The 16,880-nt window shown below is 47.3% G+C and overlaps 1 protein-coding gene across 1 annotated transcript in view; it reads left to right on the top strand.

Annotated features, from left to right (window-relative positions):
- LOC112107422 (tubulin epsilon and delta complex protein 1-like) overlaps nucleotides 1-16,880 on the top strand; it is a 180,318-nt gene that overhangs the window by 130,819 nt on the left and 32,619 nt on the right. The window contains exon 7 of the mRNA XM_026656188.2: nucleotides 660-872. Coding sequence (XP_026511973.1) covers nucleotides 660-872 — 213 coding nt within the window. The remainder of the gene's footprint in view (nucleotides 1-659; nucleotides 873-16,880) is intronic.

The following is a 16,880-nucleotide window of genomic DNA, read 5'->3' as shown; positions in this document are numbered from 1 at the left end:
ATTGCTGTAGGCTGTGTCTACACTATGGAGTTATGCTGGCATAGCTATGACAGTGTAGCTATGTTATTAGAGTCCCTGTAACATAGACATGGCCTAAGATAGCCAATGTGCACTGAATTCAAGACTGATACTTGCATGGGTAAGATTTAAGACAAAACAGGTTAACTGTTTTAGGCCAGAGTTTGAAATAATCACTACTCACTTTGAGTGCAGTAATTATATTAATAATCCTTAAATATAAAAAAAAATCTCCCTCTAGTCCTGACATTTGAACATAGAGGTCATAAAGAGAACACCCCTTCCTCAGATCTCTGGAGGCCATGTTCAGAGCTTCTGGAGCACTGAGCTGTGACCATCTTACATTCCATGGATTGTGTTTGGTTTCAGTGCAGTATAGCTTACAGTAGGCAGTTTCCTCTCTCTTGGGTGTTTGCTAATTTAGAAATACATTAAAACATGTATTTATTAGGAAGCTGAGCAGATTCTGTTCAATAATAGTACTGTTTTTTTAAATATGTGGAGTAACTGTGTTTGAGATAACCACAGTCAATTCACAGTAAGTTCTTAAAATTAAATATTGGAGAAATACATGGCAAGCAAATTATTTCCGGTTGGTGCTATAAAGTTAATGAACTTTTACCATGTATTTTTTCCTTTAGGAAACTGTATTAGATACCCTTGATGAAGATGCAAATACATTCAAGTCAGAAGATGTTTGTAAAGAGAAAAACACTTTGCCAAATGCTAACTTGTGTTGCCACAGTGCTAGCAATATTATTGGAGAAATTGACAAATTGACCAAAGATCTAGTGACTCTATGTGATGGACTGCATGAGCTAGTAAATTGCAAGAAGTCAGCATGGTATGAAAAGGTAAGGATTGTATTTATTTCTTGACTTAAGGAAAATACCTCACAAGATGACTACTACTGTGTATGAACCATGCGCTGATTCTCACCCCAGAACTCCTATGACTCTTACTATGATTATTTATTACTTGTTTCAGATAATGCCCACAGAGTGTTAGGTGTTTTTCAAACAAAAAATAAGGTACAGTCCCCACCCCATGAGGTTATGTTCAGAAACCAGGCAGATGTGGTGATCCTTATGCCAGTGACAATACATTCTGAAACCAGACAGATGTGCTTGCATTGTGAGGGGAGTAGTAAAAGGATAGTGACTATGGAGGAGAGGGAGGCAGGAGAGGATGGGATCACTGGGCCAAATGGAGGGGAAGAAGAGGACAGCAGATGGGAAACCATAGTGTTTGTGATGGTGGCAAAGGAGGTGAGGTTAATCAAAGAGAAAAGTTCGGGGAGATCATGGCAGGTGTCAAGGCTGAATCTCCACTCTGTCACTTCGAGTGCAGAAGGTGGGGGTCTTCTTAAACTCCCAAGGTTACAGCTTTTCTCTGACCTTGGCTTGGTAAACGCTGCCACCACCCAAATGCAAAAAAACCCCTTGGACCCAGGAAGGAGCACTTGGGAATTCCTCCCTGTGGGGTACCTTCAAGCCCTTCTCCCCTCTCTCCCCCCGGGGAGAAAGAGCTGAGAAAGAAAACAAAGGAAATTAGCTGTTGCCACTAGCTAATCAAACAGCATATGCACAAACCTCTTAAGACACCAAAAATCCAATCCTGTTCTTAAAAAAGGTAAATTTTATTAAAAACAAAAAGGAAGAAACTACATCTGGAACTTAGGCTTTTGCTAGATTTTAAAAGAGCAATTCCAAAAATTAAGCACCCAAAATAGCTTTCTTGGGGGTTAGCTTAAAGGTTACAAGCAAACAAAAGCATCTGGGGTTAGCATAGAGGAGTCCACAAGCCTTAAAAAGAAACAGAAATAAACCCAATCACATCTTCTAAACATTCCCTGCCTTCCAGTGATTCCTTCTAGGTCTGGAAGATAATTTTTCATACCTGGTTCAAACCTTACACAGCATTCCTGCTTATAGCATTGTTGCTCCATGTCCTTGTAGCCCAGAGAGAACAACAGACAAAGGGAAAGTTTCTTTCCCAATTTTAAAAAGTTCTACCCTTCCCATTGGCTCTTTTGGTCAGGTGCCCACTTCCTTTTCTTTTACCTGTGGGCTTGTTAACTCTTTACAGGTAAAGCAAATAGAGAACAGCTACTAAGAGGAATTTAATAGCTAACTGGCTGGCTGGGTGTCCATAAAAGGGAGCTACTCCCACTTCATTTATCACAGCAGGTCTTGTCAGTTTTCACTAAGAGGGAGTCTCCTGGAGATGGCTGAGGAAGTTGAAAAGGAGGCAGGTTTCAGAAGGGAGTGGAAGGTTGCAAAGAGGTAACAGGAATTGAGTGGTAGTCAGTGAGAGAGGAATAGTGTTGCTTGCCGAGGAAGACAGTAGAACTGAAGGAGAAGAGAACACAGTTGAAGTGGAAGAAGTTTTTGTGGCCAGGGGACTTTCTCCAGGAGCATTCAGTGGCACAGGAGCAGCAGGACATTGGGGTGAGCCAAGGTTGTGGGGTTAATGAGATGGACTTGGTGGTGGGACAGGCAAAGGAATCAGGTTTAGTGGAAGGATTGGACTTCTGACTGCTGAGGAGAGGGATGAGAGAACTGGGGATGGGTGGGAGTGTGGAAGAGAAGTCCTAGAAGTTGATGGATTGGAGCTCATGACAAGGTTAGGTGTAGGTAGGTGAATCAGGGGATGTGTGTGTTAAGGATCTGGTGGTGGTTGTAGAGGGGGAACTCGGGTATTCAGAAATGGTGAGGGGCGGTGTAATGAAGACAAGGATGGATAAGTGGCCCTTTTGACAAGTGGGGTTGATCCAGAGTTGAAGGTCAAATGAGGGAGTGAGAGTGAGGAAGACAGGATGTTGAGGTGTCAGACAGGAAGCTGAAGTCATGAAGGATGACTGTCATGAGAGGAAGAGACAGCAATCAAAATCCAAGAAGAAGAAGTTTGGAAAAACTGCAGTGTGAAAGACAGCAGGGCATGGGGAGAATAGAGGCTAATGGAGTGTTGCTAAGGGAGTGAGGTAGAAGTGGCTGATATATGGATAACAGGTACATGGACCATTTGGGATGATGGGTGTGAGAGGACAGGTCACCACAGGAGAGAGCAGCTGTGGAGAGAGTGTCATGTGGGATCAAGAAGCAGGGGAGATGGTTGTAGTTTTGCATGGGGTAGACCTAGCTCTTTCCCTTTGTTTGGCTGCTTTGTACGGGCTGACCCACAGTTTCTAAAGCTGTGATTGCATTGGCCAACCAATAGCATTCTTCTGTTGAATGGGAAAACCTACATTAAAGCAATAGGAGAGCTGAGATTTTGAACACTCAAAAAATAAAATTCCAGTGTATGGCTCCCAGAGCAAAGTAAACTCTGACTTCTGTGTATATTACCATAAATGCTGTTAAATACTGCCTTCATATTAAATCATATTAATGCCTTAATAACTTTGCGTGTTTAAAATCTCATCTCTCCTATTGCTTTAATGTAACTTTTGGGGTTTCATTTCCTTGCTTTTATAAAAGAAAAAAGTAAGGAATCATTAATTGCACATTGAAATAAATGTCCTGAATTTGTGTACTTGATTGATGTCCTGGTCATACATTGCAGTATATCTGAGATTCAGTGAATGTAATGGAAGGTATAACCATTGAAACAAAGGCAGTGCAGCAGGATGCTGCGTTAAAAGGATGGTTTATCAGAAGTGCCTCCCCTTCCACATCCTACAAAGAACCATTCTGTAATACTAAATAACAGCACCTTTCGGGAAGCAGAAGGTCAGATGATTCTCCATCAGTCTTCCTTATAGCAATCCTCCCAGCTGTCAGGGGAGGAGGGATAGCTCAGTGGTTTGAGCATTGGCCTGCTAAACCCAGGGTTGTGAGTGCAATCTTTGAGGGGGCCACTTAGGGATCTGGGGCAAAATCAGTACTTGGTCCTGCTAGTGAAGGCAGGGGGCTGGACTCGATGACCCTTCGGGGTCCCTTCCAGTTCTATGAGATAGGTATCTCTCTCTCTCTCTCTCTCTCTCTCGTGTCCTCCTTATGCAAAATACTGTCTCCCCTCAGTCTATCTTATTCCTGCAAGCATGCTGAATGCAGAGCCTTTTCTAGCCCCCACTCAAACAATCTTCTACCTCTTCCCCAGAAGAAATGAGATTCTTGTGAAAAAAGACTACAGAATGAAGAATTTGATGTGTCAGAAAAGAGATGATGTACAGTAGCCAGTGGAGTCAGTGGATACTGACTGATCTGTCTTGGATATGGGCCGGTCCTGGGTTAAAGAGGCCAGAAATAATCTTGGATCTCTTAAGAAGACTCCCATGGGTGGGTGTCACACCTTTATTACAGCCTTGTGCCAGCTTGCTTAGATTGGATCGTATGACAAAAATGTGTGCATCCACAAGTATGCTATTTGAACCACTGTATCTCAGTCACGTGAAAATCGGTTTTCATCCAACCACTAAAGGCACTTCTCCAACTTTCATAGCTTACTTCCTTTGTAAACTTCAAGTTCCTGTCACCTCCCATTGAATCTTTAGGTCTTTTTTTTTTAAAGTTCCCAAGCTTTTTATTAATAAATGCAAAAGTATGTTTCCCCACTCTCTTCCTTCTTGAAAAGGTTTAGAGATTTTTGCTGAAACTTTCAAAATAAAAAGAAAAACCTGAGGAGAAACTTCCCAAACTTCAGCCCCAAAGTAAAAAAAGATTAGCAAAGGAATAAGCATCTGAAAAAGGCCTTCTAGAACAAAAAATTATTGGCAGCTGACTGTAGGCATTTCTCAGTGAATAGTAATGTCACTGCTATGATGTGATGTCTGCTTTTCATCAGAAAACCAGCTCTTTGTTGGCTGATTATAATTGTGACATAGAAAGTAATTCAGCTACTCATATGGTTGACTTTTTAGTTAGTTTGCACACAGCAGGTCTTTTAGTTAAAATGATTTGTCCTAAATCCCTTTTTAAAATTAAAAACTATCTCTTGGGTGAGAAGTTTTTGTCATCCTGCAGCTCTTTCTTTGAACATGTGGTTGGAATGACATTTTAATGAATCCAAACTCTGAAAGAATTTCTCTGTGCATAAATACCAACTGGCATACTTCTGCCACCTCGACTGATGTGACAGTTCTACTGATACCTGTGTGTGAGGGAGTAATGGGTTCAGAAACTTGAAGGAGGGGAGAGAGAAAACATACCCGTGCAGCCAGAAATGTGATATGAATTCTCGGCTTTATTCTGTTCCATCTAGAATCAGGCAAAAACTTTGTTCTTTGGAGACATTTTCAGAATTTGCAAAGGATCAAAAACTTGTATGAAATGACTACGTTTTAAAAACGGCTCTCAGCTCAGAAATAAATTAAACTGTAAAAGCAGAAATGTCCTTATTCCAAAGGAGAAATTGTTGTTTGTTTTTTTCTGTTCTGAGCATTTCATTTATTATTTACTCCCCAATTTGAGAGGGGATTTGGTTTCAAGCTGAGTTAAACATTCAGAAATGCATGTTGAAACATTGAAGGATGTTTGGCTGTGGATGATAATTTCTTTCGTTTTATTCAGATAGACACTTACAGCCTGCTGAGTTTCTGTGATGCTGCAACTTGGGAGTCTTCCGTGTTCCTCAGCAGTCCAAGTCAAGCCAGAATCCCTTGGGGTTATGGTTATAACTATGCTGTACTGCTACTAATGAGTCTCCTTTGAGGATGAGCTCGCATCGAGTAAATCTGCTCATGTGAAGTTGCATACACCCCTCCATATAACCCATTGTGGTTGCATGCTTACCCAGTCATGGATCTAAATATTGAGGCTTATGAGTATACTAGAGATTATTGCTCCAGGCCCATGCCATAAGATTTCAACCATGACTGTACGGAGCACTGGAACCCACTACTTTCTTTGTCTACATTGTGGTGCATATTCCCATTCTGTTCAGGTATCATCTAGAGCTACTGGTAGTTGTGCTTTTGTATTTTTCCTGTTTCTTCAGCTTGCTCATTCGGAACGGTATCTGCTGGGTCTTTCCTCTCTCGAGGTCTATCTCTCAATGTATATTTTCTTTTCTTTTGCCTCTTCTTTGTAATATTTTATGGAATGTAATGGCATGAGTCATGGCTCTAAGGTGCAGGTGGCAGCCCTAAGTTCCTCAACTGCTTCCAAAAGTCCAGTGAGTGAAACCTGCTGACGCTTGAGTGGTTGAGTTGGTGGTGGGCCTTCCTCTGCTATGGTTGATGGTTTTGCTTTCTGAGAGGTGTCTCATTACATAGCAGGGAGGAAGAATAGGGCCTTGTGGAATAGGGCCACTTGCAATAAACTAGTGTAAGCGCTGACTAGATCTCTTGAAGGTCAGCTCGTGTAGTGAGCCCCTGCATATCCCACAAGCCCAAGAGCTGTGCCTCATTTAATCTGTCTCAGAACGTGCTCCTTATTATGGATACACATGGACATTGCTTGGAACTGGACATCCCATGTAATTACCCCCTTCCTCCCGAGAACCGGATTGTCGCACATTGTGCTATGGAATGTGCTCTAGCTAGGCCTCGCCATCTCTTGCCCTGGGGTCACCAAAGAAATGCTTGATTAGGTAGCCTATAATCAGGCATTCTTAAAATATGCCCCAAATATGTCCATCTCTTCTTCTGGACTACTACTTGTATTGTTATAAGTAGTGGTGCCCATTCTGGAACCTCTTAATTACTTATTTTATCACTCCCTTTTACTTTGAATATTCTACACAGACACATGCAGCTGTGATGGAGGCAGAAGTCTTTAGTGCTGTCTGTTTCAGAAGTGAAATAGCAGAGAAGGCCAGCTGCCATGCCAAGGTGACTCCCAGGGCTGGGGAACAAACAAGAGAATACTGCCATCATACAAACCCAAGGAATATCCAACCCTCCTTGCCATACCTTCCTGTGGATTCCTAATCCTGTCGCTGAATACATTTACATCAGCTTCCCAGACTCACCTGCTCCTGCTGCCCCCGGGGCCAAAATTTTTTAAGGCTTGAGTTGGTGACATCACAACACTGCTGCATCATCTTCTCTGCTGAGGTCTGGGGTCCTCCTCATCACATTTGGCTCCGGGGAGCATCGGAAGCAGGTGAGTTTGGGAGAACTCATGTAAGTGCATCCAAGAACAGGATTAGGACTGTACAGGAAGGTGTGGTGGGAACTTGCCATTTTTGTTCTGAAACCAGTGATCTATGAAGTGACCTGGGATTGGAGAGGGGGCTGGCTGGACAGATCTTTTCAATATGTTTTGGAAAGTGATATTTCCAGGACTCTTGAGTGCAGAGCTGTGTCATGTCCCACTGCTCTGAATGTGCTAGTGGAAACCATTTTAAAATCAGTTGTTGAAAATAATTTCAGCACATGGTCAGTTTCCCCATGTTGATGGTGCCCATCGAGTGCAAAGTATTGTTTTTTCCCATTAAAGCACCGTTCATTCCCCATGATGACCCCATTTCTAGCTAATCTAATCTATGTATATCACTGACTGAGTGCCACTCTGTCTTCTGCTAATGTGCAGTGTTATTGCTGCATTATTAAAAGGTAAAGCCTGTCTCCAACACACAGAACTCTTTACAACCCCCTTCTCTCCATGGGATTGCTGGGGAGAGACTGGACCTGTACAGGATAACTGGGACAAGAGAGGCTGTTCCTGTTGAGAGGTTCAGTCACACAAGCACCATCTCTGTAATCTTTATTTTTCACCTCTTTCAAGGAGAGGTGGCAGCAATGATGGTGGTGTATCTTTCTCTTTTGGGTGCACAGGGTTGAATAAGGATAGAACGTTTGGTTAGCAATTGTAACACAGGATAGCTGGGCCACCGGGGCAGTGGGAGATGGGACTATGGTGCCGTTTTTTGTTTTGTTGTGTTTGTTTTAATGTAGCTAATAAGATGTGCATCTTTGACATGTTTTGGCCTTGTGGTTAAACCACTGGACTAGGACTCTGGAGATCTGGGTTCATTTCCCAGCTCTGCTGCGGACAGACGTTAGGCATATCATTTTATCTCTGTGTGCCTCCTTTCCGTATCTGTAAAAGGGTGATGATAATCCATTCTTTCACTTGCCCTTTGTCTGTCTTGGCTGTTGAGATTGCAAGCTCTTTGGGGTAGGACTGCCTCTCGCTCTGTGTATGTAGAGTGCTTAGCACAGTAGGACTCCAGTCCTATTTGGGGACCCACTTAATCAGGCACTACTCCAATACAAAGAATAAGGATGCTGTTCCAGTTGGCTTTGGGCTATTCCATTCTTGACCGGGCCTCATCACCATGCTCCAGGTTGAAGCAGTTGGTGTTTGAGAGGTGCTCCATTTGTGACAGCATAGTGTTCGTTTCTGCCTGGCTCGCTCAGTATTTGATCTTCCTTGAAAAGAAGTCATTTCCCAAGGGTCTTTATGGTTTTATTTCCTATAATAAATCACTGTCTGTTTTAGATCAGTTTCCAGCTGAAGCAAGTATCCAGACATGCCCCAAGGACAGCCTGTTATGTGTCTGATGCTGTGGCTTAATGTGCAGTCTCTGAGGTCGTCGCAGTACTGACGTCATGGTGGAACAGCTTGGGGGTTCTTTGACATTCAGGCTAGATCCAGACTTTTGGGCTCCTGTTTTCTGGACCCTATTATGCCTTACCTCCAGTACCTTCGACTGAGTAATTGAAAGATCAAACAAGAAAATGCTCAAGTGATTTTAGAAACCCCGACGCAGGCTCACCAATATTGGTTCTCAGGTCTTTTGGCACTCTCATTGTCATATCCTCTTTACTTCCCTACCCCTTCAGATATCCTTTGAGTGACACCTTGACTTGGAACGTGGATTAACTCTGATCTGGGGTAATAATACCTACCTCTTGTATAGCATTTTTCATACAGAGATCTCAAAGTGCTTTACAATGGATGTCAGTATCATTATCCCCATTTACATATCGGGGAAACTGAGGTACGGGGAGGTGATGTGACTTGCCCAAGGTACCTCCATGAGGAAATGTAGACCCTTATACGGAAGTTGGCTTTATTATGCTCCATTGGCATGGTCTAATAGTAATAGTCAGATTTATTGTGTCTCAAACCATCTAAATAGTTTTTGCATTCCCTCAGACTTCTTGTAGCAGCCATCTCAGCAGAGCACCCTGCTGTAGGATTGGCATAATCTGAAATAAAGAGATTTTGAAGAGCCTTATCTTCCATACAGAACCGATGGCTATGTGGCGCTCTCACGTCTGTGGGATGCAAAGTTGATCCTGTATTGTTTATAAAGGGGGTAGGTGAGACTCAGGCTCCAGTGGCTGATGCTCCAGTGTTCCACAGGGATAAAATGGTTCTGCACTCTCATCCTAAATGTCTTATTGAGGTGGAGTCTGAATTTCACCTTAATTACCAGCTATCTGCATTATGGGGTGAGGAGAACAGCTTGCAAAGAGCCACCACTCCTATGCAGTTGGGTGGGGACTACTCTGCTCCCACATGTGCACTGGGCAACACAGACGTGCTTGCACACTGGGGGATATGCCCTGCGCCAGGTGTAGGGCTGGCCCAGGGTACGTCCCCTCCCCCTGGAGCAGTAGGGAGCTGGGGAGTAGACTGTGACTTTGCTTCCATGCTGCCCCATAAACAGGGCCCATGGCAAAGCCATGATTGAACCTTCACCAGAGGACTCTAAAATAGAATGTTTGTCTGGAGTTCTTTTCCATTTTGAAGTAAACATTCTTTCTTTGATTTTTGTGCCATTTAGTATAGTTCATCGGGACTTTGCAAATATGAAGATATAAAGTAAATTAGCAAAATGAATAGTTAATGACACAAGCCACTTGGGGTGCAGGAAGGAGCAAGAACGCTGGGGGGAAGCCTGTTGCTGCATTTCATTTGGGGAAAAAAGCTAGTTACAAACTTCAAAGCATGTCAGGATATTTCCTCAGTACTCCCTCCCCCCATTTCACCATAGCCCCAGAGCGCTTGTATATTCCACTTCGTAATTAAAAACCTCCATCTGGAGCACTAAGCAGTTGTCGGTTGAGTTTTTCATAGAATCATAGAAATGTAGGACTGGAAGGGACCTCGAGAGGTCATGAAGTCCAGTCTCCTATGCTGAGGTAAGACCAAGTACACCTGCAAAATGGAACTGAAGAACTAATGGTGCTACAGGAGGCACTCTGGAAAATGCTTGCCTGGCCGGGCCTCAGATATGGAGGTGTGGGAACAAAACCCAGAGGCAAGAGGAAAAAAAAACAACACTCAGGCCTTGGCTACACTTGCGAGTTACAGCGCTGTAAAGGCTCCCCCAGCGCTGTCACTCACTCCCCGTCCACACTGGCAAGGCATTTGCAGCGCTGTATCTCCGTGGTTGCAGCGCTGCATGTACTCCACCTCTCTGAGAGGAATAGCGAGTATTGCGCTGCCGCTGCGGCGCCAGTGTGGCCGCCCAATGCGCTGTGAATGGCCTCCAGAATTATTCGGCAGTATCCCACAATGCCTGTTCTAGCCACTCTGGTCATCAGTTCAAACTCTACTGCCTTGGCCTCAGGTAACCAACCATGTGACCGACCCTTTACATTCCCCGGGAATTTTAAAAATCCCCTTCCTGTTTGCTCAGCCCGGCGTGGTGTGGAGTGCTATCAGCGAATCTTTCCAGGTGACCATGCCTCCACGCGCCAAGCGAGCCCCAGCATGGAGCAATGGCGAGTTGCTGGACCTCATCAGTGTTTGGGGGGAGGAAGCTGTACAGTCCCAGCTGCGCTACAGCCGTAGGAATTACGATACCTTCGGGAAGGTATCAAAGGACATGATGGAAAGGGGCCGTGACTGGGACGCCCTGCAGTGCAGGATTAAAGTGAAGGAGCTGCGGAGTGCCTACTGCAAAGCCCGCGACGCAAATGGCCGCTCGGGTGCTCCCCCCGTGACCTGCCGATTCTACAAAGAGCTGGATGCGATACTTGGGGTTAACCCCACCTCCACTCCGAGCACCACCATGGACACTTCAGAGCCGGTGTGGGGGTGGGGGAGGAGGAAGAGGAGGAGGAAAACGGGAGTGATGGTGGTGGGCCGGATGGAGACACCCTGGAATCCCTGGAGCCATGCAGCCAGGAGCTCTTCTCGAGCCAGGAGGAAGGTAGCCAGTTGCAGCGGCCGGTACTTGGTGGAGGACAAACAGAAGAGCAGGTTCCCGGTAAGTGGGTTTTTTTTTCGGGAAGGAATTTTTTCGGTGTGGGCTCTTTGGGAGAGGAGGGTTAGGCATGCATGCCTAGATGCGGAATAGTGCATTGATGTGGTTTATCACATCACGGTAATCGGCCTCGGTAATCTCCTCGAATGTCTCATCCAGAATGTGTGCAATGCGCTTGCGTAGGTTTATCGGGAGAGCCACCGTGGTCCTTGTCCCAGCCAGGCTAATGTGTCCGCGCCACTGTGCCACGAGGGGCGGGGGGACCATTGCTGCACACAGACAAGCTGCATATGGGCCAGGGCGGAAGCCGCATTGCAGTAGAAGACCCTCCCTTGCTTCCCAGGTCACCCTCAGCAGCGAGATATCATCCAGGACGAACTCCTGTGGAAAATGTTGGGACAGTGTTCAGTGTAGGTGCCCCCTGAAGCTGTTGGCTCTCCCCAAGGCACAGAAACCCAGAGGACAGTGCAGCCCTGAAACAATCAGTCCCCCTTACTCACCATTTTGAGGCTCCCGTGGGATATGTGTGCTCTGTTTGGGACGGGAAAATTATGCTATTGTGTAGACCCTGTGTGTTTTCTACTCCTTAAGTGCGGGGGGAATCATTACTCTGTCTGGTATAAACAATGCTGCCTCTGTTAAATGTTGCATTTTGCCTATACAGCTGCATCAACCTTGAGACCTCAGCCGTCCCTCTTATCGCCTGCTCAGAGACTGCAAAGACTCAGGAAGAGACCGTGAAAAAGCAAAGAAGACATGCTGCAAGAAGTGATGCGGCAATCTATTAAAGAGAATGAGAAAGCACAGGACTGGAGGGAGAGAGAAAGCAGGATCCGCCAGGAAAACGCAGCGCACCGGCGGCAAAGCACTGATAGGCTCATAAGCATCCTGGAGTGCCAAGCAGATGCTATCCAGGAGCTGGTAGCCATGCAGAAAGAGGAGCAGTACCGCAAACGCCACCCCCCCCCCACAGCCCTTGTCCCAAAACTCTTTCCGTTGTGCCCCACTGTCACCTCCAACCCACTTTCCCCAACTTCCGTGTTCTTCACGCCACCCGCTGCCTCCAACACCAGTATCTTCACCACCCAGCCCTGAAAACCACGACCCTTACCCTCTGCACTCAACCCCCATCACCATGCAGTATAGCTGTCCTGAAGTGCAGCACTCACTGCACAGCACACCAGACAGGACATACGCGAATCTGTGATTGTACTGTTCTCCACTCCACCCCCTTGTTTCTTTTCAATAAATAAATTTTTTTTCTTTTCAATAAATGGATTCTTTGGCTTTGAAAACATTCTTTATTATTGCATAAAGTAAAAGACTCCTTAGCCCAGGAAATAAACAGGCACTGCAAGTCTGCTTGTCTGCTAAGCAGACACTGATTCCTAAAGATTGGAACTACTGCACTTCACTCCCGTGCAGGGCACCAGATATCACTGCTGGTTTTCAGGCTCAAATTGCTCCCTCAAGGCATCCCTAATCCTTGCAGCCCTGGGCTGGGCCCCTGTAATAGCCCTGCTCTCTGGCTGTGCAAATTCAGCCTCCAGGTATTGAACCTCGGAGGTCCATGCCTGAGTGAAGCTTTCACCCTTCCCTTCACAAATATTATGGAGGGCACAGCACGCAGATATAACCGCGGGGATGCTGTTTTCGGCCAAGTCCAGCTTCCCATACAGAGATCGCCAGCGGCCCTTTAAACGGCCAAAGGCACACTCCACAGTCATTCGGCACCGGCTCAGCCTGTAGTTGAACCGTTCCTTGCTGCTGTCAAGGCTCCCTGTGTAGGGTTTCATGAGCCACAGCATTAACGGGTAAGCGGGATCTCCAAGGATCACAATGGGCATTTCAACTTCCCCTACCGTGATCGTCCGCTCTGGGAAAAAAGTCCCGGCCTGCATCTTCCTGAACAGCCAAGTGTTCCGAAAGATGCGTGCGTCATGCACCTTTCCGGGCCAGCCTGTGTTAATGTCAGTGAAATGCCCACGGTGATCCACAAGCGCCTGGAGAACCATAGAGAAATACCCCTTCCGATTAACGTACTCGGATCCTAGGTGGGGTGGTGCCAGAATAGGAATGTGCGTCCCATCTATCGCCCCTCCACAGTTAGGGAACCCCATTTGTGCAAAGCCATCCACTATTTCTTGCACGTTACCCAGAGTCACGGTTCTTCTGAGTAGGATGCGATTAATGGCCTTGCAAACTTGCATCAACACGATTCCAACGATCGACTTTCCCACTCCAAACTGGTTTGCGACCGACCGGTAGCTGTCTGGAGTTGCCAGCTTCCAGATTGCAATAGCCACCTGCGTCTCCACTGGCAGGGCAGCTCTCAATCTCGTGTCCTTGCGCCGCAGGGTGGGGGCGAGCTCCTCACACAGTCCCATGAAAGTGGCTTTTCTCATCCGAAAGTTCTGCAGCCACTGCTTGTCATCCCAGACTTCCATGATGATGTGATCCCACCACTCGGTCCTTGTTTCCCGAGCCCAAAAGCGGCGTTCCACGGTGCTGAGCATGTCCGAGAATGCCACAAGCAATTTTGTGTCGTACGCGTTACGCGGCTCGATAGCATCGTCGGACTCCTCACCCTCACTCTCACTGTCACTTTGGATCTTAAGGAATAGTTCGACAGCCAAACGTGACATGCTGGCGAGACTCGTCAGCATACGCCTCAGCAGTTCGGACTCCATTTCCCGCAGACAGATCGCGCTGCACAGAAACCGTTGAAAGATGGCGCCAAAGGTGGACGGAAACATAGGGATTTCTGGGATGCGAAGCGATGCATCACGGGGCATTGGGACAGGACCCAGAATCCCCCGCACCCACGCCCCCTTCCCACAAGCCACGGCGCCAGAATGGGAAAAGGTGCTCTGTGGGATAGCTGCCCATAATGCACCGCTCCCAATAGCGCTGCAATTGCCGCAAATGTGGCCACGACAGTGCGCTGGGCAGCTGTCAGTGTGGACAAACTGCAGCGCTTTCCATACTCAGCTGCACGAAGTCAGGTTTAACTCACAGCGCTGTACATCTGCAAGTGTAGCCAAGGCCTCTGAGAGAGCAATGGAGGACATGGGCAGTAGCACAGCAAAGGAGACCAGGCTCATGCTTTATGTGCAATTTTAATATAAATTAAACTATGGGCCAGATTCTCGGCTGACATAACTCCCTTGGTTTCAGTGGAGTTGTGTTAGCAGAGAGTTTGGCCCTGTATAAAGTAATGGATTTAGAAATTCCTTAATTGTTGTTCCAAAGCTCTTGTGTTTCGGTACATTGTCCCTAGTTTAATTGTTGTGACTCATTTCCCAATATTTCTAGGAAGGAAATTCCAAACTTTGTGATATTGATAAACATGTACATAAAACATACAGCAGACTTAGCCAGTCATTTCTTAAGGATATCATGTGCTCCGCTGTGCTGGTAGGAGGGCAGAAGATGAGGAGAGAATGACGAATGGGACAACTTTCTCCTAACAGCAGGTTCTGCCATTCGTTTTCTTAGGGTTTGTCTACATTGCAGTAGAACACCTGCAGCGGGCCTGGGTCAGCTGATGTGGGTTCATGGCGTTCAGGCTGCAAGGCTATAAAATTGTAGTGTAGATGTTTGGGCTTGGGCCCAAACCCCATGAGGTGGGAGGGTCCCAGAACCTGTGAAGTGGGAGGGTAAGACCCCCTGTGGGAGGGTCCCAGAACTTGGGCTTCAGCCTGAGCCCAAACATCTACACTGCATTTTTCTAGCCCTGTGAGCCTGAGTCAGCTGATCTGGGCCAGCCATGGGAGTTTTATTGCAGTGCAGACATACCCTTAGTGGTTCTGATCAAACACACATACCTCCTCTTCAATCAAGGTTGATCACCTAGCTAACCTGGCTTAGGACCTAGCTTGGATGTGGAAATATTGGAAAGAGTCCAGCGGAGGGCAACAAAAATGATTAGGGGTCTGGAGCACATGACTTATGAGGAGAGGCTGAGGGAACTGGGATTGTTTAGTCTCCAGAAGAGAAGAATGAGGGGGGATTTGATAGCTGCTTTCAATTACCTGGAGGGGGGTTCCAAAGAGGATGGAGCTCGGCTGTTCTCAGTGGTGGCAGATGACAGAACAAGGAGCAATGGTCTCAAGTTGCAGCGGGGGAGGTCTAGGTTGGATATTAGGAAACACTATTTCACTAGGAGGGTGGTGAAGCACTGGAATGGGTTACCTAGGGAGGTGGTGGAATCTCCTTCCTTGGAGGTTTTTAAGGCCCGGCTTGACAAAGCCCTGTCTGGGATGATTTAGTTGGGAATTGGTCCTGCTTTGAGCAGGGAGTTGGACTAGATGACCTCCTGAGGTCCCTTCCAACCCTGATATTCTATGATTCTATGATTCTAAAATCATGTGGAAAATTATTAAGAAACATTCCTCAGAGGATCCCTGATCGAATCCTGCTCATTCTTCGAGTGCTTGCTCATATCTATTCCAGTTAGGTGTGTGCGCGTGCCGCGTGCACGGATGTTGGAAACTTTTCCCTAGCAACTACCTGTCGGACCGGCTGTGGAGCCCTCTGGAGTGGTGCTGATATGGTGCTCTATATATGACCCTGCCGGCCCGGCCCCCCTTCAGTTCCTTCTTACCGCCAGTGACGGTTGTTGGAACAGTGGTCTCTTGTTATCAAGTGCTCCACTACTCCCTAGCTATCTTCCCATTTCTGTATATAGTTACCATTGTTAGTTAATTGTTAGTTGTTATCTAGTGTTAAGTATAGTTTATAGCAGTTGAGGGGGGTCTTCCCCTTCAACGAGTGCCCCGCGGTGCTCCAGTGCATGCCGTCCCAGGGCTTCAAACCCTGCAGCTCCTGCGGTAAACCTATGCCCACGGGCGATCCCCACGACTCCTGTCTTCGGTGTCTGGGAGAGGCCCACCAGGCTGACAAGTGTAAAATTTGCAAAGCGTTTAAACTCCGCACAAGAAAGGAAAGGGACATTCCTCATGGAGTCTGCTCTCCGCCCTTCACAAGATTCGGGCCCAAGCGCCTCGGTGCGGAGCGCTCCTCCAGCGGTGCTGTAGACAGGCAAAAGGACTCGGCGTGCCCTCCTAGGGGTCGACGATCTCCCAGGGCCCAGAAGCACTCCCCATGACACCGCTCCCACTCCCTGGCTGCCGGTAAAAAACAGACCATGGGAGGACCTCCTTAGAGGCCTGAAGCGGACACCAAGGCCCCTCCAGGACAGGGTGCAGACCATGCCCCTAAGACCGACAGATTCTCCACTAGGTCTCAGCCCGCACGGGCCCTTGGGCCCCCAAGCAGCCCTGCACCACCAGAACCCCTGCAAGTGTAGGAGGTCACGCTGCCCTCCACCCCAGATACCTTTGAGGCCACTAGAGGGCTCATTGAAATGACTGTGCCTGTGTCCCCGGTCTCGAGGCCTCCAGCATCCCGAGCCCTGGTACCCTCGAGGGGCAAACCAGCAAAGTTTGGACAGTCTGCCCCCAGACCAGCATCGCTGCGCCGCTCTGAGTCCCGGCGGCGTGCCGAGTCCCGGCACTGCACGTATGCTATGTGCCGGTCTGACTCATGGCACGGTCCGACTCGTGGCACTGGTCTCACCGCCCCGATCCTCAGAGGCGTACCCACTCGAGATGGTTGTCGGCTGACAGGTCGTGGTCCCACTCGAAGTCTAGGTCGTGCTCTGACACCTTGCGGCACCGCTTGGACCGATGTCATTCAGTGCACCGCTCTCCGTTGCGGCACCGCGCCTCTCCAAGTTGTCGACCGCAGCA

Source organism: Terrapene carolina, unplaced genomic scaffold (genome assembly GCF_002925995.2).
Source record: "Terrapene carolina triunguis isolate 2854851 unplaced genomic scaffold, T_m_triunguis-2.0 Scaffold212, whole genome shotgun sequence".
NCBI lineage: Eukaryota > Metazoa > Chordata > Testudines > Emydidae > Terrapene > Terrapene triunguis.
This window is presented reverse-complemented; position numbering and strand designations above follow the sequence as displayed.